The sequence below is a fragment of the Palaemon carinicauda genome, chromosome 16, assembly GCF_036898095.1.
Source record: "Palaemon carinicauda isolate YSFRI2023 chromosome 16, ASM3689809v2, whole genome shotgun sequence".
Classification (NCBI taxonomy): Eukaryota; Metazoa; Arthropoda; class Malacostraca; order Decapoda; family Palaemonidae; genus Palaemon; species Palaemon carinicauda.
In genome coordinates, this window is record NC_090740.1 from 28,290,445 (window position 1) to 28,312,317 (window position 21,873).

A 21,873-nucleotide genomic window follows, 5' to 3' on the forward strand; every position below is an offset into this window, starting at 1 on the left:
TGGGATAGGAATGTTGAAATGACCTGTGAGAAATGCATTGAACAGCCATTCATAGTAAGAATTATCAAGACTCTATGCATCCCCTGAGGCACTTAAGCAATTGATAGATTGGTTCAATTTTTTTTTTATTCTTGAAACTGAATTTTTTTTTCAACAGGTTATGGGTGTATTAACCTCCTCTGATCTTCCAAATCTCTCCAGCAAGACTACCTTGCCTGAGGTCACTACACAGTGGAGGGAAGGTAAGTTGATACAAGTGTTTAACCATTTATTTTATACATATGTTCAAACAAAGCTTTTGTTGTGTTTCAAGTCACTTGTACAAGAACACACAATCATGATGCATTGTCATCATGGTAATTTTGTAATGGTTGATATATATCTCATATGCTATTGTGAAATTATTTGTAGCCTTGTTAAAGCCAAATGCAAACTGGGACCTTGCCCTAAATTCTAAAACACCCAAATTTTGATAAAATGTCAGAAGGCCTACTAGACTCCACTGGTCTTCAAAAAAAGGTCCAAAAGTAAAAAATTAAGTCTAAATCTAGAATGTCAGAAAATTTTTTCAAATTTTCCTAATTTAGCAGCACTTCCTATATCCAGAACAGGAAGGATGACCTTGTAGTCCCTTTGTTTAGGATTTGGTCTAGTGATGATAGTTCTGCCTAACTTCCTATGTCATCATCGTCATCTCCTCCTACGCCTATTGATGCAAAGGGCCTCTGTTAGATTTCGCCATTCACCTCCATCTTAGAGTTTTTAATTCAATACATCTCCATTCATCATCCCCTACTTCGCACTTCATAGTCCTCAGCCATGTAGGCCAGGGTCTTCAAACTCTTCTAGTCCCTTGTGGAGCCCAGCTGAACGTTTAGTGAACTAATCTCTCTTGAGGAGTGCGAAGAGCATACCCAAACCATCTCTTATCTACCCCTCATCATGATCTCATCCCCATATGGCACTCTAGTAATCTGTCTTATAGTTTTATTTCTAATCCTGTCCTGCCATTTAACTCTCAATATCCTTCTTAGGGCTTTGTTCTCAAATCTACTAAATCTATTGGAGATGGTTTCATTGTCATACCATGACTCGTGTCCACAGAGTAACACCAATCTCACTACACTGATATATAGTCTGATTTTTATATGTAATTTCCAGCGATTTGATTTCCAAATTTTACTTTACCTTGTCATTGTCTAATTTGCTTTTTTTATTCTTTCTCTAAACTCTAATTCTAAAGACCCTGTATTAGAGATCATAGTTCCTAAATACTTGAACGATTCTACCTCATTATTTTTTTTCTCCTACCAATGATATTTGATCTTCCATTACATACTCCATTCTCATTATCTTTGTATTTCTTCTATTGATCTTCAGCCCAAACTCGTGTGATATTTCATGCATTCTGGTAAGCAAGCATTGCAAATCATATGGGGTTCTGCTAATAAGGACAGCATCATCACCATACTCTAAGTCTGCTAATACATACATACATACTGTACATGCATACATACAATCATACATACATACATACATTCATACATGCATACATCATACATACAATCATACATACATACATACAGTAAGTCATGTAACATGAAGCTTTTTTTAAAGTAGATCCTTCTTCTTCAACAGGTCATATCACAAACTTTGAATATTTGACACAGCTCAACAAACTTGCTGGTCGTTCATTTAATGATCTGATGCAGTATCCAGTTTTTCCTTTTATCCTCTCGAATTATACTTCTGACACATTGTACCTGAATGATCCATCCGTATATCGGTAAGAACTTTTTCCTTGAAGATTTTTTTACTTAATTTTCACAATGTCATGTATTTATACAGTGTATGAAATTTTACGTTTGCTTCAGCAGTGATTTTTGTTACTAGGTATTATTATTCAGGATATGTGATAGTTCATATTGTAGTATCTTTTTAAACTTTCACTTTCAGTAATGGAACATATTTTGAAAATCCTTTGAAAATCAGAAAGGTATAGTTTATTTTGATGATATTGTAACTGTAAATTGAAAACTGATTTTTTTAGGAATTTGAAAAAACCCATTGCTGTTCAAGATAGTGCCAAAGAGGAACACTACATAAGTAATTATGAGGTAAGAAATGTTGTTTTTTTCCTATAGTCAATGCATACAACAGTAAATTAGTTAACATGAATAAAATGTTTATATGTAAAAAGAAAAAATATATGTCGTATGTGAAAGAATTGTATTTTTTGGAGGTGGTGTTATAAATATCACTGATTCTGCTGGAGGATTTTAATGTTCATATGTGCTTCTTTTTTTTGTATGATTAGACACCAGTAGATATGAAGTGAGATCTTTCCATTTACCTCTGTCTTGTGAACTTTCTACCTAAATTCCCCCATTTAGTTGAGGCATTTATCTCTTGCTTTGCTCTATGATTATCAGGTCCTTTTCATTGATCCTTGTCTTGCTACTTTCATATCTAATTAATAGCCTACTGTGAATTTCTCCTGATGTTCATATTACATAATTTCCCGAAACATTATTTAATCAACGTTTTCCCATAAGGTTCAACAAAAATTGTTTTCCCATTTCCTTACCGTTCAATAACTTATTTATCTCAAACTCTTTTCATATATCTGTCAGTCTTCATTTTAGATCAAGAATAACAATAATCCTTGGCTTAAACTCTTTAAACAGATAACGACAACAATGACCCAAGATGCAAGAGATGGTCCTTACCATTATGGTTCTCATTATAGCAATTCGGGTATTGTTCTTCACTTTTTAGTACGGCTTCCTCCATTTACACAGTTATTCCTTCGATATCAAGGTTAGTTTTTATGTTCAACTTTGGTATAATGTTTATATCAAAATGCAGAAGAACTCTGAAGGAAATCTATTGTAATCTCAAAAAATAAAATTTAATATCCTTAAGATAATGTTATTGCCTACTTACTTTTTGCCAGGCTTTTTATTATAGTATATCATTTAAGAATCTAGTTTTTTTTAATCTAGAATTTTTGGCATTGTTTTTAACTATATTTAGTTGAGATTTCCCATTTAAAATCGTTTTTACATTGAACTTTGCATAATCATGGAAATTATTTCGTAAACAGGTTTTTGGGGAACTTCATATTTACACATTTTCTGTTACTCTTAAGAAGATATCTTTCTAAATATGAAGGTTTCAATTATTTTGAAAATATTTTGACTAAACACATTAGAGAGTTTTCTTTATTCATAGCAGTAACAATTCAATGCTAATAATAATCTGTGTGTGTGTGTGTGTAGCTAACCTGGTGGGCATGTCAATTGGGTTTATTTTTTTTAGGAAATATTTGGTAACTACAAATGACAGAAGAAGTTACTGTTGCTGTTATAAGATATGATGAAAGCTTAATCAATACTTACCTTTTTTGTTGCTGAGGATTAAAAGTTTGAGGCATTACTAATAGACTAATATACTGTATGCCTTTGTTACCAGATGGGAACTTTGACATACCTGACCGAACTTTCCACTCCATGCATACTTCTTGGCGCCTTGCATCACGAGATTCTACTACAGACTTTAAAGAACTTATTCCAGAATTTTTCTTCCTATCAGAAATATTTCTTAACTCTGAAGGTAAGTTTCAGATTCATTTTAGCAATTAAAAACTTTGGATAGTTGATACGAATTCAAGCATTAATTTATTTTTAAACTTGCTGTAAATCTATTTTGAGTTTTATTATAAAGCTTTTGTAATTACTGAATCCCCATTATATTTTGCTATTTCTCTGAATCTCCCCTGATGTTCATATTTATCTTCACAAGAAGCTCGGCATCAATGACCTTCGATGTCAGGATGCCAGAGAACTTCAAATCATTCATTCATTTACAAGAAGCTTGGTTCAATAAACATTTACCCATAAAAGTTTTAAGAAGCTTTAAAATCTTCTGTTTTACATATATACTTTCACTATACATGTGACTGCAGTTACTAATGAAACATTCTAGATGTTAAGGAATGTGACTCATGACCTCTGGCTTGGAATTCTGGATATTCAGATAACATATTGCACTTTTAGCTAGAAGAATGTCTATATTTTGTGTTTCAGGCAGATTTTTAATGAAAATTATTAGTTTTACTGTTTAAAAGTCCTTTTTATATATTTACGCAAGTTCAGGTCCAGTTGTAAGATTTTAATACTGTAATAGGGACCAACTCTAGATAATTTAAATCTATCAGGGAAATGGATTTTGGAGTCAAATCTGCACATCAATTACCAAGAGCTGCTAGGTATATTAAAAACTCTTCAGGACCAGGAACTGCTAGTTATAGGAGACACTGCGCAGTATTTAGACAATAGGACGGAACAAGCCTACATCCCGAGGGTTACAAGGTCGGCCCGATAGTGGAAGCAATGTTATCCTATACAAATTTGTGAGGGATAACCCTTCTACTTCAGTTTATTTTGGGGTAATTGAACTTCTTAGTAGACCAACCATGCAGAAAGAGTCAGGTTCCTCCAAACGAATGGTCTATACAGTAGACGGTAGACCGAGAAATTAGGAAATGGTGGGGTCGCCCAAACATGGACATTGTAAAACATCATTAAACAAAAAGCAGAAACTTTGTTCACCTATTCCAGATCTTGTAGAAGGGAATATAGATGGCCTGTTACAAGACTTGTCAAGTCTGAATCCTATGCATTGCCATCATTTACCATGAGTTGGCAGGTGATAGCAATCAGTAGGATGATGCTAATAACCCCATTCTGATCGTAAAGAAAATACTATAGTTTACAAATATATGGCATCTGTTGTTAGGATGTCCATGAAGATTACCATACAAAGGCAATCTGCACAGACAATCTATTTCAAAGATGTTTCATCCAAAGCTGTCTGTTCTACATCCAACTGAATGGAGAATATCTACCACATTCTAAAAAAATGGTTTTCACAGCTATCTAAACTGTCAGTCATAAGTTTTAAGTGACTGTCTGTATTCTGAATCAAAGACAATGGAATGTTTATTTTGATAGGTGAAAATTTAGCAATGTATCAATGATTAGAAATATATTGGATAATATTGTTAAATTTTTAAATATTTTTAATGAAGAGAAATCTGTACTCAAGCATCTGGGATTTGATGTCTACTTCAAATAATATAGTGGATGTATTTAGGTCATTTAGTATTAAAAGGTCTCTAGTAGTTAGATGAATGCTTGGAATTTTGGTGGTTTTACAGTATTTGAAAGGTTCTACTTTTGAACCTTTGGATAATATTTTCCTTAAAGAAATCACTGCTAAAATATTTTACCTGTTGACATTAGCTTCAGCTAAATGCATAAGTGAACTACAAACACTGTCTTTTAAGGTAGTCTTTGGGTGACCTGAGATGATTTTGTCTTTTTTGATTTCATTCAGAGAAAAAAAATGCTTTAAGAATAGGAGTTTGCCCCAAATTTTATTCACAGCCCTTCTTTGAAAGTGGATGAAAGCATGTCATCAAAGAGATTATATTTTCCAGTAAGAGAGTTTTATTATTAATTGAACAAAAGTAGTTAGTATACCTATTTTTTTGTCAGCTAAGTGTTCCAAACAATACTGTGCAAAATTGCAATGTTATTTCTAGTTAATAACTGGTTGCAGAGGCTCAAAAGGGAATGAATCCAAATCTAATAAAGGCCTTGAATGTTAAGGTTCATGATATTACATCCCTAGGTTTTTTTTTTCTTTATTTTGCAGAAATCTCTCTCTGAAAAGTTTTAGTGGCAGCTCAATGGCATACCAAGGTAGATTTCCCTGAACATTATCTTATAGAATCATAATTTGTTTATAGATATTGCTGGGCTCTAGGCCCTATAGCTCCTACTGGGGAAGGGATTTAATAGTTTTTGAATGCAATAAATTTATTATCCTCTTGTCTGGGAGAATTTTTTTTGTTTATAATGTGGGTATTATTTAAGCAATTAAAAGTATCATTTTTAGAGACAACATAGAGTCCTGTATTTCAAAAAGTTTTAGAAAACAATCTGGAGTCCAGTATTTCAAACTGTATTTGATATTTTGAAGGTCAACAATATGAACATCAGGGGAGGTTCACTGAAATGAATTGAATGAAAATTGTAAATATTTTTATTTTTATTCTTGTCTGATGTTCATAACATACCCTTCCCCTTGTCACAAATTTGTCATGTCAAGAGGTAGGGAATACTACTGAATTTGAAAGTTAAATGACAGAAAGAGAGACTGGCGTATCACTACTTTGCTTCTTATCATTAACTGGTGGAATGTTTCCTTACCTGAATTGAGGCTTTTGTCTATTATAAAGATAAAAAAGTGGAAATAGTAAAAGTTTTTATTATTGGTTAAGCCAAGCTTCTAAAGAATAAGCAATATGAACATCAGGTTAGTATAGAAATGAATTCTATCATTGAAGTTTTTTTTTCTATATAGAGAAGCAGTGTCCCTTCAGTTTCTAGCTGCTATCACAATTTAACCTTTTACTCCACCTCCATTCCAGATTTTATTCTTCCCTCTTGCTTTCCAGCTTTTTAACTTTTACTTGATAGTTTCCCACAGTTACACATTGGACTGCAGTCCAATTTCCATGACTTCATATAGACTGAGAAGTCTATAATTAGTGGGCTAGTATGAAAAGTTTTTTTTTTTTTTTTGCAATGTATATTCAATTTATTATTGACCCATTAATCAAATTTCCTGAATAACAATTGAGGAACATTTAAAACAGACAATAGGAAAAAAGAGATGGCAAGGTAAGTAGTCTAGTCCCTTCGGGAATACACAAATAGAATCTTCAAAGCAAAGTTTGTATCCATCCATGGGAGACTGGAACAGTAAAACAAATTGTACCTTTAGAAATTGAAGGAACGTCATGAGAGGTATCGATGCTCTTTTTACCACTTTTCCATTTGCTATCCTGATCCATGTACTGTATACTTATTTATATATCTTATTAAAAAAAAAAAAATTACTAACACAACGGTCTAGCAGCCTCTGTACTGATATCTGAGGCATTACAAACCATTTTTAATGCTGTAAAGATTTGTTGGGATTCTTTTAATGCGTTGCCAATTATTTCCTTTCATTTAGTTCTTTTTATGGCTTTTGAATGCCAAATATAGTTTGTATCTTAAATAAGAACATAATTTGTATAGTAAAAGAATGGTTTATAATGTTGTAGTTTATCAGTGTGACTTCCAGTTAACTTACAGATACTGTAATTAAATAAGATTATTAAATTTTAGGTAATAAAGTATTTAGTGTATGTTTTGAGAAACTTGTCAAAATGTTTTTTATTGTTTATTAAAAACTTTCAGGATTTAATTTTGGAGTTCGGCAGAGTGGAGAAAGAGTGCACCATGTTCATTTACCCCCATGGTGTGGAGGAGATCCACGCAGGTATGCATTTGATCGAGATATTTGAAAAAATGTTCCTCTGTTTAGTAGTAGTGAAAATACTTAACTTTTTCTAATGTCACCAGTTTGCATGTTTTGTGTAAAAATACCCTTTTAATGAGAAAATACCTAGACGTAGTCATTTGGCTTCAACACAGAATATCATTTTCATGTTGAAGCCTTGTGACGGTCAAGAGTGCTCTCAAATTGGGAAGTAGTTTTTCCTCAATTTGACTAAATATCTCTTACTTTTTGTATATCACATACTTTTTTGTATTGTAAATTACTTCAGCCTCCTTTTTATTGTATTGTAAATTACTTCAACCTCCTTTTTATTGTATCAGCTGTCTTCCACCTTTCTGTCCAACCTCTCTTCTCTTTTCCACCGTCTAGGTATTTAGAAGAAATACATTTCTGGGATTTGAGTTTTTTTTTTTTTAAACCAATTGTTTGAGCTTGCCAACTACAGTATAGTGTTTGGACCAAAAGAGTGTCTGTATTCTCATACTGCTTGGCCTGTGGATTCCATGGGTGGGCTGGGTTTTTGAGAGATAGTACTATTTGCATTCTGTCTGATTTGCCTGCCAATATGATTAAAGGGCGAGGGTTATATATTTGCAGTGCTCTTAGTCAGAGCAAGTAGGTTCAACTTACACTTGCGCTACTGTAATCATAGTAGTACCAATCCGTCGTGGAAGGGTAGGTAATCTCGGTTGTTATTTATGGAATAATTAATTCCATGAAAGGTTAATAGGGTCTTTGTTATATTTCAGACAGCCTAAAATTTTCTTTCCTTTAAACTTTTTTTTTTAAATTAATTTTTTATAATTATTCCCATCCCTTTCACAAAATAATAAATACAGTAACATTGACTGTTACGCCTACCCCTTTGATCCCCAGAGGAGTCCCTGACACTGTTAACGACACCCCCCGCTTCTCTCTCTCTCTCTCTCTCTCTCTCTCTCTCTCTCTCTCTCTCTCTCTCTCTCTCTCTCTCTCTCTCTCTCTCTCTCTCACATATCAGGTGACAGCAAATGTCTTTTTCTCTCATGGAGGGACTGGGGCAACCTTAAATTGCTACATTGGGAATGAAACAATAGGACATGTCAATAACCCTTACCAAGTATTTCTTTAAAAATAAATTTATAGTAAAATTTGTTTTATTTTCTGGGGTGTCATAGATTTGCTTCTTGCCATTAACTGCTAAGGTTACTCATTACTTTACTAAGGAATGTGTGTATTGAAGAAAGTAATATGGAGAATTTTTTAAATTTCAGCAGTAAATGTTGATAAACCAGCTTCCAAAGAAGAGGTAATATAAGAATTTGTAGGTGTCATTGAAATAAGATAATCTGAGTATAAATGTAAAGTTTGACTAAACTAAAGGGAATCTAACAACTAAGAAGACTTGCATTAGCGTAACGAATATGTCGGTAAAAAACCTAAAAAATTGAGTAATACCAAAACACTGCATAATACAGTAATAACTCAAAATTAGAAGTTTGCCATAAACATTTTATCAACCAGTCTTTATTGAGAATTCTTTAAAAGAATTTAAGATATGTGGGTCACGAGTAGCAAAGAAGTTCAAAATTCCTATTTTCATTTATTATAAACGGCTGTAAGTACAATATTTCATCTGAGAATAGTGGTCCTTATTCCGTAAGATTCGTTCAGTATATTTTGAACAAACTATTTTCCTTCGAGTTAATTCTCCTAATTGACTGTGTATGATTATAATGGCAAGTTGTCCTCTATTCAAAAGGCAGTGTCTTTTCATGTTGAAGATTTCGCCAAGGTCGGATTCAAGTCTTATACTGCATAAGCCTGGAATATTAAGGTTCTTGATATTAGGAGTAAACCAACCTCTTTTATTTTTTGTATGAAGTTTTCTTGGAAAGAATTTTATAAACAGTTCTATAGTATACTGTATACTGTACTGTACTGTATCAGTTTGGAGTTAGATGGACATTATCCTGAAGAATCCTGATTCTGTCAAGATTACTAGTCACTAGGTCCTATAGTGGCTGTCGCTGTGGCTGTCTAAATTTGTTATTATAACTAGGTTATAGATTTCAAATATCGTTGATAAAAACTGTCTGGAGCCCTATATTGCAAATATGTTTTGAGATGATTCCCATTAAATTCTCAATCTATTGACCCTAGAATTTAAATTAGGTTATACATTTCAAATTTTGTTGACCTATCTTTCCTCCACTGGCATCCCACTTCCATCAGTGTGTGGAAGTCAGCAATATGAAGGTTCACAGAATTTTAAAAATAATTTTTTTTTCTATACTCTCCTGATATTAATACACTTGCCCACACACCTCCCCACTGACTTACGATGTCAAGGAATAGGGAATACCTTCGATGTCGAAACTGAAGAATGAGAAACTCTTAGCGTGCTTCTTATCATTAACAGCTAGATTATTTCATTATATTACTAGGGGAAAGTATCTTTTGAAAGGAAATAAAATGGGAAACTTGTGGATAAAATTTTGGTGAAAACAGCTACCTTGGAAGTCATATGATTGTTAGACAAGTATAGAAATGAATAAAAAATTATAAAAATATTTTTTTCCAGTCCAGTATTTCAGGTGAAGCATATCTTGATTTGGAAAGCTCTTTATTGAGTCTCTCTTTCTCAATATTGATATAAAAAGTAAACTTCTTAACTGGACAAATAATGGGACAATTTTTTAAATCTTGAGTTTTGTTACATAGTGAAATCTATATATTTACTAATAAGGATTGTTGTCAGTTGGCTGCTTCTTTCTGACATGAAAAGGATTTGCTTGAGTGTAATTTTTCTCAATTCATGTATGTTATATATATTGCTTTCTATAATTATAAATTTTACATTTTATTGTTTGCAGTATGTGAATGGTTTATACTTGTGAATGTATCTTTATAGGTTTGTCTTAGTCCATCGAGCTGCACTGGAATCCTCTTATGTAACTCAAAATTTGCATAATTGGATTGATCTGGTGTTTGGTTACAAACAAACTGGTCGAGCTGCTGTTGAAGCCACAAATGTCTTCCACCCAGCTGTAAGTTTCAAATATTGTTGTATATAATAGACAATTTCAACAATAATTTCTAATGTCATTGGAAATTGAGTAATGCATGTATCTTACCCTTGAGCCAGCTTACTAGAATAAAAGAAATTGAAAATGTTTTCCTAGATAGTGCTGTTTAGTAATAAACCAGTATTAAAATCATGTTTAGTAGACTGTTTTTCTAATTTATTTTCAGGGGATTGATTGATAACCTACAGTATAATCATAAACCTTCAATCAGTAGAATAGCATATTTTCTGTAAAGTTCATGAACCTATGAAAAGGTTTTAATCACTTAAACATACTACATTCAAGTATTATCTTTACTACTGGTGGTGTTATGATTTAAAATTATTTGAAAATAATCTACTATTGATCAGCTAAATAAAAGTGTGATTTGGTAGTCTTCTACCAAGGATATTCATCCTTGATCAATAATTTAGAGGATGAATATGCTTTTGACCTGTCTTTTACATCACCTCAAATTCCTTTATGATTGCTTCTCGTTCTTAAACACTGACACTACTGTATCTACTTTAAGGGAGGCATTTTAGGTGTAGTTTTTTAGTAATTGATTAAGAAAGGAACCCATTGGTCACCATGAATAGCGCACCTTACTTTGCTAATATACTTCGGCGTTCCCTGATCTCTAAATAGTCTGAAGACACATCCTCATCATTTAGCAAAGATTATGCTAATCAGACAATTATTTTGCCCATAAGAAATCTGTAACAATAACGGTTGTCATTCAAACCAGGTGTTGTAAATTCACTACACCTGTGCTATAGGATAAGTGAGCTTGGTCTCCTGTGTCGTACAGTATCTTCCATATTTCCTTACCCTCTGTAACAAAAGAAAAATTATTAGAGTTGAAGGATGAACAGAAAGTTGAAGAAAGTTTTCCTGTTTCAGAAACTCTAAACTTAAAGCGCAATGGCTTATGGCTGATTATGTGAAAGGGACATTTTGTTACCTTCCAAAATTTAATAATTTTCAGCTTTTTCCCTAACAATTAATCCCTGCAAGTTTCATTACCCTATGATTAAAATTGTGGCAAGGAAGCTATTCACAAACACACACACACACGCACACACACACAGGATAAAACATAACCTCCTTCCAACTTCATTAGCATAGGTAATAAAAAACCTAGTCTTTTATGTTAAATAACATAAAACTTGAAGAAAATCTAATGGTGGATATCAAACTGTTTTAATTTTAGCAGGGGGAAGAGAAGAGACTTTTAAGAGGGGCCTATGTAAATTTACGAAGGAAGAAATCTTGGTTATGTGTCCTAAAGAAATGTGGATGGTTCATAAGTTTCACAGAATTGACCAACAGTTGTAAACTATTAGATGGGTGATAGGATATACTAAACATTTTGAGGATAAGGAAATATGTTTCCAAATACCAGTACTTTATCCTGCTAGCAGCCACTACACAGTAGAAAATATAATATTTAATTATATGTACATGTCCTTAATGTGTCCATATTTAGAGTGATCCTTCAAAGTTACCATATGGTGTATTTAACTTGTCCATTTTGGTTGTTCTTTTATGATAAAAGTGCATATCTATGCTCTTTAAGTTCTGTGTGTGTATAGATTGCTATTGAAATAAAGAAGGAATTGGTTTATGGACTGGTTCATATTACAGTTTTTTATTTTTCATTTTCTTTATTTGCTCGTTTAGTTATTGAGGTAAAATAAATTTTTGTACAGAAAAGAAGGAAAACCTACCACATTTAATTTGTTCATTACTGTTCACAGTACAGTATAGGATACTCGTAAAGGTAACTATTTACTCTTGTGTACATCTCATGGAACTTTGTAATATTAAGGATATGTATATCAAGTATTGACCTATTTAAACCTGCAGTAAAATATGTGCCATTTTTTCAGACATATTTTGGTTATGATGTGGAAAATGGAGGTGATGAAATAAGCAGAGAAGCCCGAAAAGCAATGATCAAGACATATGGCCAAACCCCACAGCAGCTATTTGTTAACCCTCATCCTACTGTCAACCATCCAGGAGTGACACAGAATCCAAATGTTAGGACTTATTAATTTTTTTGTCTTTTGTATACAGTTTTGGTTAATGTAAGAGTATAGTTACAATCTTAAGTAGATTTTGTGTGATGTTTTTCTTAGACAATATTTTAAAGATGATGTATTTTACAAACAAATCTCTAAAGTAGTGTAAATCTTTTAAATGAGAAGTTTAAATTTTTAAGTGAGAAATGTGTATTTCAGTGAGAGTTTTTCCGTTTCATTTATGCTAGAAATTCTATGCATTTGATGTTAGTTGTTGGAGTGCCCTAAAACAGCCAAATTTGTCAATAATGATGTTTTTATATTGAATAAACTTTCAGGCTCCTGAGGTGTTACATGAAGTCCGAGGATTAAGGTGGGGCACATATGCAGGTTCTCCAGCAGATGAACGTCCTATCTTAGCATTAGTACAAAATCTTAAAACACAGGCTTCTTTTATATCCAGCATATCGGCCACCGAGTTGCTCCTGATGCCTCCACACACACTTGTATTGACTGCAGGGGTTGACAGAGGTAGAGTCAAAATCTTATATCATGTAATTGTATTGCAATTTTTGATAAATGATTAGAATATATAAACACTTTATTTCTAATAAGATTCGTTCCATCCCAATGCCTTGTCGTAATTAGAGAATCCTGATGGTTCTGTGCATGATTGTAATGGTAGAATAGGGGATAAGTCAAACTTGCTTGTTATCTTAGTAATTGCTTTTTGCACTTTAGCCTAATGACTTCGATGTATCCTAAAAATATGTAGCTGTAAATATAGTGAATGCAAGTAAATGTATAACTACCATCAAGTTCATCCATGTACTGTTATGTACTTTTCACATATTAAATTCATCTGTATTACTTGCAAGAGGAACTGTTAAAGTATCCTAAAGCACTTTTTTCATGATTTTGAAATGTGGCTTTATTTTTTTTACTTGCATATGCTATCTAACTGAGCTATCTGCATGAATTAGGTATCAAAATTAAATATAAAAAAATTAATAATAGATAGCCTTATGCATGTAAATAGACAAAGTTTTAAAAACTATAATTATGCCATAAAATTAGTGCTTTTTAATTTCATTTTAACATAGTACTTACAGCTACAACTACCACCATTTTCTCTTTAGATCTAGTGTTAATGTAGAGAGAATTCACCTAGTAATTAGTCGTCATTGCATCCTATGCTTTTGTAGTGCCTGCATAAGGTGAATAGTAGGGAGGGGGCAATTGATTCCAAATAAGCTTTTGGCATAGGTTTAAAAAGTAGCCTGTGTTGTCAAAGTTTCCTGCCCAAATAAGTTCATGCTTGGTTCAACAGTTACAGGTTAAACATAACAGTAATGTTTTGCTTTCTCTCGTTATACCATATTGGGAAAAAGAGTTTTCTGAAAAAATTGCAATGTCATGATGAAATGTTTCTCCATCAATTTCCTTTCCCAATTATACTTTTAAATATATTTTTTTGAAACCATACACTTTTAAGCAATTAAGTCCCATTCAGAGCACGTTATTTCTATATTCCTCTTCGTGCATTCATATGGCTTCTCTTTGAAAGGTGGTAAATTTTCAATTTTGATCATATGGAAGTGTATGACACTACTTCGCTTTGTGGGTAAATCATATCCCTTTATCTTTCAGTTCTCTCATTGTTCTAGGTGCTTGAGGAAACTCTACCCATTCTCGAGATTGTGATTTTGTTTCACAAAATTCTGTATAAATGCATTATGATTTATTCAATTTGTCTTCTTCAAGCTTCTCTGTGTCATTTTGTAAGGGTTATTTAAAGGATTAATTGCTGTGCAATAAGATCCTCATTCGCTGTGTTGCGCCAGGGCAAAAGTGTAAATTTGAATAACTACTGTGAACAATATAATTCCCTAACATTTCCTCTTTCTTGAAGGGTTATCTTCAGTTAGCATGTGTTCATGTTAGAGATTTTAGATGCAAAAGAAACTGTCCTTTAATCAAGGGGAAAAGGTAGAGAAGTCTGGGAATTGATATTTGTGTTTGTGAGGTTGGATTTGCCACATAGGTTATTATCAAACTTGCAGGAGCTTACAGTAATGAAGGTCATGAACTTTTTGCTGATTTTGCCTTGTGCAGTTAGGAGCCATTATCCATAAACGGTAATCCAGCTTAAACTACCCTGATTTAAATTCTACAGCAACTCCCAAAGTTGTGCCTGTTTGTTCTGGTGTACCAGTCAGGTTTCTGTTGATACACAGTGCTTTCTAGTGCATTGTAGAATCAATAACCTCTCCTAGAGCCCCACACCTAAATATTTCAGGCCCTTCTATTGCAAAACCCTCACATTTCCATTATACAGTCAGCTTTGTACAACCACTGTATTCCAGGATAAAAGACTAGGTAGGCAGTCTAGATCCAAATATATCCTCCAGTTGAAGTAACCACTCACGGGCAACCTTTGTTTACTTTTATTAACCATATGCCATATCCGATGGTTTCTGCGGAATGGGATTTGTACTTATTAAAATCTTCCTTAAAATGCTTTGGTTGGATCTGAGAAGCTGTTGCATCATGTTCTAAGTGGCACTGGGGATCAGCCTTGTGTAAGCTTGACCACTAGCTCTTCTCTAATTTCCATAGTGGCATTAATGTGGGTGATAGTCTTAACTGCTGAAACGAGTCCATTGTCCATTGCCTGGCGCAAGTGAAAAGGGTAGTAGCATTAACAAACAGGAAGGCTTTTATTATTCCAGTTTGGAATTCGAACCTGTAGGTGAGGAGGTAGCAAAAGAGGAGGCTGAATCGAGTGAGGTATCTCCATTTTAGTCTTTGAAAAAACTTATTGTAGTATTATACCCGAATAGAAAGGCTCGGGTGAGTGCTGATAGTTTTTATTTTATAATGTCATTGAATGCTGGTGCATTTAAAATAATGTAAGCTTTGATTTTTTCCTCATTCTTTCACCTACTGAATGAATGTAGTTTGTTGTCCCAGGTAGAAAATAAGCCTGCTAATTCTGCTTCCTGTCTTTTTTTAAGACCTTATATCCTGCAAAAAAGTTCATTTGTTTATATTGCCAATCAAATACCCAACTACTGTATATTTTTGCCCCTAAACAAGCCACTTCTCTAATCCAATTATTAATGTGAACAAAAGGAATTCCTTGCATGCAGGTGTTTCCACATCAATGACTAAAGAAAAGTGTTCTCATGGAAATATAATAGGTAGTAGTTCTAAATTTTTTCTTTTGCAGAGTCTGTACTCAGGCTTATTTCAATAATTTTGTAGATCATTCAGATCTTAATTGTATTTTCCATTATTTCTTGTTAAATGCAGAGAACAACTGTTCCTTTGCAGTTGGAGCAGTAACTGATGCACATAAACTGTTTAATTACTTCCATATTTGGGACCAAATTATAATAGGCTAGGGTCAATATGATGTTTGTAGAAGTAGCCTCCTCAGCACAAAGTGATGCGTTGAGATCTTTCATTTAAAGGCCTTTTTTGCCCTACTGTTCGGTGGCTACTTATATTGTAGGGTCCTTTACCCAGAAACCTAATTTGTAGTAAAATAGCTCTGCTCTCATTATTAAAAAGAAAAATTTCATTTTGAATATGTTTAATTAAAAGATTTTGAAAGTTCCGTGCTTAGGTCTTTTTCCCATTTCAACTTTTTAATAAAAGTAAATACCTATGAGCGACAAGTACTAGTATATTTAATATGTAGCTTTGAAAAATTATGCAAGTCCTCTTATTAGGGGATTTGAAGTCGGCTATTTCTTAATGGATAGTCGATCAGGCTTCAACTAAAAATTATTAGTCAAGCTATCACTGCTAGCTTACCTGTTACAGTATTATCTTGTATTATCTTGTCTTATTATTATTATTATTACTAGCTAAGTTACAACCCTAGTTGAAAAAGCTATCAGCCCAATGACTCCATCATGGAAAATAGCCTAGTGTACAAAGGAAATAAACAGGATAGTGTGTGTGTGTGTGTGTACCCTCAAGCAATAGAACTCTAGCCCAAGATAGTTAACCTAAGATAGTGTAACACTACCCAAGACTAGAGTAAAATGGTTTGATTTTGGAATATCCTCCTAAAAGAGTTGCTTACCACAGCTAAATTTTCTTCTACTACCAATAGGAAAGTAGCCACTGAACAATTTCAGTGCAGTAGGTAACCCCTTGAGTGAAGAATTGTTCGGGTATCTTGGTGTTGTCAGATATGTGAGGAAAGGGGAGAATGTATAAAGAATAGGCCAGACTATTTGGTGTATGTGCAGGCAAAGAAAAAAATTTACCGTAACCAGAGAAAGCTCCAATGTAGTACTACCTGGCCAGTCAAAGGACCAAATAACTTTAGCATTAGTATCTCAATGAGTGACTGGTGCCTTGGTATACCTACTACTGTACTTTCATCTTTTTCTTGTATCTATTCTGTAAATTACCTTTGCTCACATCTAATACTCTTCCATCATATTCATTTTTAAATCAGCAGCTTTCATTCTTACACCCTACAATAACAGAACTCTTAAGAACACACCCTCCAGGTCAGCCAATGATCATGATAATTATAATTTTAAGAATTCTGATGGGTAAAGATGATGTCTTCTGCTTTCACCAATTTCTTTAGATCTCTTTACATGAACTGTGCAACTTCCCTAACTTTTTGCTTCAATGTTCACACCAAGTATACATTATGTAATGTTTTGGCTGTTGTTTAACATGCCTTAATCAATTAAGATTGTATGTGTTACTATTCATAAAACCAGTAAAGTAGGAAAATGCAAAGCTGTTTGTCTTAATTATGTGCCATTCTGTAGGACAGAATTTTCATTAAATATGTTAACATTTTCAGTTGTATTATTCTTGCTGTCATAGGATGTAGATATGCTTCTAAAGATAATGTATGTTCAAAATAAGGAAAAATAGACTTGTTGCAGTATAAACTACTGTAGTTTCAAGAAATTCCATTCATATTGTCATGCTTTGTGGATAGGCATTAAATTACTATATGGTATCATTTAGGTATAGTAGTTGGTTGATAAGTGTTAGATTGTTTGTGTTGGTTGTGCACTGTTTATGTTGGCTAATATTTGTATTAATTATTAGTTTCATCAGGCTTGAATAAGTATTTTTCTGTCAACTAACTAAATTATATGTAATGGAAACACTCCAAAAAATTCTTACAGGCAGTAGAACTCGTATATCGCCCACAGCATCGTATAGTACGCTGCCACATCCCCGTCTTCCTGGGATCGCATGGCAGCAACTTTCCATGCTGTATCAAGTTGCACCTATACACACTCCTTGTAGGTTTACTAAATGTACTCTCTTCTGTCTCCAGAATTAATATACTTTTTCACAATCTAGAGGTATGCATGCAGCCTTTGTAGCTTTTAACCTAGATATTTAACAGCATGTGTAGTGATAGTATTTTGTAGTTTGTGTAATTATTTATTTACTGAGAAATCATGTTTGATTACACCTAATGTTTTACTATTGATAGGTGTCAATGGTGTGTATATTTTGTCATCACACCATCACGATGGAATAATTCGCTATCGTCGTCATAAGGACACCTCTGCACAACCATTGATTACAGTGCCGCAGTATGACAAAGTAAGTTCATTATGTCAGCATGTTGAGTAGAAGACATTAAAGCCATTTATCTGATTTTATTGAGAATATTAAAATTATATTTGTCCCTTGATCTTCATTGTTGTTAGGTAGCAGATACCCGTGGATGTTTATGATCCACAAATATATGCTATCCCCATGATAACATCCTAAAGAAAAACTGATGTATCATGTCTTTAACAGAAAAGATATAAAAGCATTGGTTTTCATAACCATATAAATTTGTATGCTGGAAAGAGTTCAAATTGATGTAAAAGAAATTGCAGGAAAGAACCTTTACTAGTCAGGATCACTATGTTTGGATTTTAAGTTTCATTAGATTTTAGTGGAGAGTATTAAAACTATACATTTATGGAAACCTTAAGGTATGAGCAATTAAAAAGTAATACAGGTACAGTATTTCCATTTGCCCGAGTCTCCTATGGCCGCCATCCTGGCTTTTACAAAATAACTACATAGAAAAATGTTTTTGTCAATTTCAGGGTTCTAAATAACCTAGAGCTTTTATTTTGATAGCTAAATTACCAATTTTAAGGCCAAGGAATCCAATGATGCAATTTGTACTAAGAAACCACACTATACAAATCAGGCAGTGTATCATTGTGGTTGCTATGCACGTACAACTAACGAAGACCAAATCCAATGTGGTCAAGACCATCATGTAAACATACACATACTGTACATATATACAGTACATGGATTAAAAGATATATCTAAAAACTTCTTATTTTTCAATATTAATCTTACCCGATGATCATGTAGCTGTCAACTCTGTTGCCCGACAGAAATCTAAGGTCGGGATACGCCAGCGATCGCTATACAGGTGGGGGTGTACACAACAGCGCCATCTGTGAGCAGGTACTCAAGTACTTCTTGTCAACAAGAACTCAATTTTTCCTCTGTCGTGCCACCGGCAAGACCTACTAATACGCCGTCCCTAACTGGATTTGTTTTCACAACTTTTTGGTGAAGTACACTATTCCAGTTTTGAGCTTTCGCTATGCAGGGGTTTTATCTTCATTTCAAAACTTGAACTCGTTTTGGATAGATTAATTATGGTGACGAAGAGAGTATGGACTCTCTTTCACTTTTAAATGGCCGACCCTTCCCTTAGACGGAAGTGTTGGTGACGAAGAGAGTATAGACTCTCTTTCACTTTTAAATGACCGACCCTTCCCTTAGACGGAAGTGTGTTTAGGTTTTTGGTAAACAAAGTTATAGATTTATTTTATATCTCTCCGCCATTTATAGGCCTCTTCGATTAACTTTCCATTTATTATAAACTTATAAAAATTAATTTTTATGTTTGTTTATATGCGACCTTTCCTAATAGTAGGCGGTCCTTACTTGGAACCGAAGTTAATTAACATTGAGCCCGTCATATCGTATTTCCTTTTAAGAATTTATGCTATTTTAATTTTAATGTTTTTGAAAGAATTTCTTTGATAGTCTCGTACTGTTTTCAAAGATGAACTAACGTTTAGTTTAGTCTCCGCAGTTGTTGACGTTCAGAACGTTCAACATGCGCTCTATCGTTACGATAGAGAGAGAGTATTTCACGGTTTCACGTTGCAGTAATAGTAAACCGATTCTAGCGTTTCGTTCATTCTTTCTTAGCTTAAATGGTTTTAATTCTAATAAAGGAACTTTATTTGGGAAACCTTTCAGTTTTTTTTTTTTTTTTTTTCCTTTAACAAATAATATGTTTTAACGATATATAATTGGGCTCATCTCTCAGGTTCTAAGTCAAGAGAGAGAGAGAGAGAGATAGAGACGGAGGGAGAGAGGAGAATAAACGTTTCGTTCAAGCGGGAAACGTTGTTCTCGTTTTTTACTCTTCTCCCTAGTCGCTATAGGGGAAGAAGGTAAAACCTTTCTAGAGTTTTATTCTTGTTCCCAGGCTTTATGCGGTGAGAGATTTTAAACGTAGTTTATTTGATCTAGTGTTTAGTCTCTTTTCCAGCCACTGAATTCTTTATCTTTCATTATGTTTTTCTGTTACATTGTAAAACTGTTTTCGCAATTACTACCTTTTAATGAAGGATAGGATTGCGTGTTTCAGGTACAAATCACTTAAAGTTTCGAGTTCAGTGAAATAAGTGCAAACAGAAAATCAAAATTGATAAAGTGATATGCGCAAAGTGTTACAGTGTTACGTTCGATGGTTCGTCTGTTCGTGCCAGTTGTTCACCTAGTCCGATACCTCTTACAAGCTCCTAAGCCCAGGGGAGAAGTAATGTCTAAGGACTTATGGGTTCCACAGGTCTTGATCGACGAACAGACGTTTCCCTCCGTGGTTTCGGGTGTATCTACACACGTTGCCGACGTGATCACCCCACCCACACAAAGACGAGAGAGCCCATTTATTCCTCGTCTGCGGAAGAGGTTTCTCGCAGAAACCATGGACCAAATCTTACAGCTTTTAAGTGCAAGTCGGTCCCTTCCGCGCAAGTCCAACGGCCTAGGTGTAGCCACTGGGTCAGTTCGGACTCGCTCCAGTCATCCGACAACTGCACACCTCCCAAGAGAGGCAAGGTGGTACCGCAACAGGCAGTAACTCCGTCTGTTGCCGCACCAGCTGTTTTAGACCCTCAGTCACAACGGACAGTAGCTCCGTTTGTTGCCGTCTTTCATAGACCCTAGTGGTCCATGCTGCAGACTATACAGTCTCAGCTTGCTCCTTCATGCAGGAGTATCGTGCTGGAAGGTTGACAATGCACCTGTTAATCTACAACCTGCCACGGTTGTGCGCTCAGCAGATACTGCGGCTGCCTGCTCCCACACTCCACCTGTGAGAGCTCCACCTCCGATGCGCAGTCGACCCTGCCAGACGCATGTTCATGCTGCACCCTCCATTGACATGCGTGAGCTACCGCATCAGCAGTGGGAAGGTGCTGTAGAGCTGCCGTGTTTTGACACAATGCGGCATGCTCCGCAACCCATGCGGCATGCTCCGCAACCCATGCGGCATGCTCCGCATCCCATACGGCATGCTCCGCAACCCACGGCAGTCCCTCCCACGCACCAACACTCCGCTTTTGTTGTTGCCAGCTCCCACACTCCAACTGCGGAGAAGGTTGACGATGCACCCGTGGGCCTACACCTACCACGGTTGTGCGCCCGGCATGGCTTCCTGCTCCCACACTCTTGTTGTGAGAGCTCCTCCACCCATGCACAGTCAACCCTGCCAGATGTATGATGACTCCCACAGACACACTGAGCACTCCGTTGCCGTGCGTGAGCTACCACAAGCTGCCGTGTTTTGACACGGTGTGTCAGCCTCCGCAACACACTGTGGTTACCGCCACTCGCCCGCAGCAAACTAGTCAGTCAGGAGTTGAGGCTTCCCCACACAACTTTGGTTGTTGCCAACTCACAGACTGTCAAACAGTTACATGACGTTGCCTTCTGGTCTGCTACTAATACACCAGTGCTGTATGTCCTCACGCTCCTGTTGTGGTTGACAGTTCAGTTTTTGACAGTTCACAGACTGTCAAGCAGTTTCATAACGTTGCCTTCTGGTCTGCTGCTTTTGCACCAGTGAAACCCTCACTGAGATAACCTAGCTTTTCTCGGACATGGTTCCTGTAGATGAGAAAGTGCTGTTCTCCCTCCTTCTGATATTCCCTTGAGGACTCTGTCATTTGGAGAGGAGCCTTAAGCTGCTTAGCCTCCTATGGACTTTAATTAAAGCATAACATGCTTCCAGGGAGGGTAAATGGTTCCGCTTCAGTCGCTAACCCCGTCTGTTGCCACAC

The 21,873-nt window shown here is 35.0% G+C and overlaps 1 protein-coding gene across 8 annotated transcripts in view; it reads left to right on the forward strand.

Annotated features, from left to right (window-relative positions):
• Positions 1–21,873, forward strand: part of mv (lysosomal-trafficking regulator mauve) — a 388,598-nt gene that overhangs the window by 341,226 nt on the left and 25,499 nt on the right. For 7 of the 8 annotated variants that reach the window (XM_068389706.1, XM_068389704.1, XM_068389710.1 and 4 more), the window contains 11 exons: positions 158–242; positions 1,639–1,786; positions 2,051–2,117; positions 2,688–2,820; positions 3,475–3,615; positions 7,317–7,398; positions 10,313–10,448; positions 12,359–12,511; positions 12,832–13,024; positions 17,668–17,787; positions 17,985–18,097. In XM_068389706.1, the coding sequence (XP_068245807.1) occupies positions 158–242; positions 1,639–1,786; positions 2,051–2,117; positions 2,688–2,820; positions 3,475–3,615; positions 7,317–7,398; positions 10,313–10,448; positions 12,359–12,511; positions 12,832–13,024; positions 17,668–17,787; positions 17,985–18,097 (1,371 nt within the window). The remainder of the gene's footprint in view (positions 1–157; positions 243–1,638; positions 1,787–2,050; positions 2,118–2,687; positions 2,821–3,474; positions 3,616–7,316; positions 7,399–10,312; positions 10,449–12,358; positions 12,512–12,831; positions 13,025–17,667; positions 17,788–17,984; positions 18,098–21,873) is intronic. The other variant, XM_068389709.1, reaches the window with a different exon arrangement.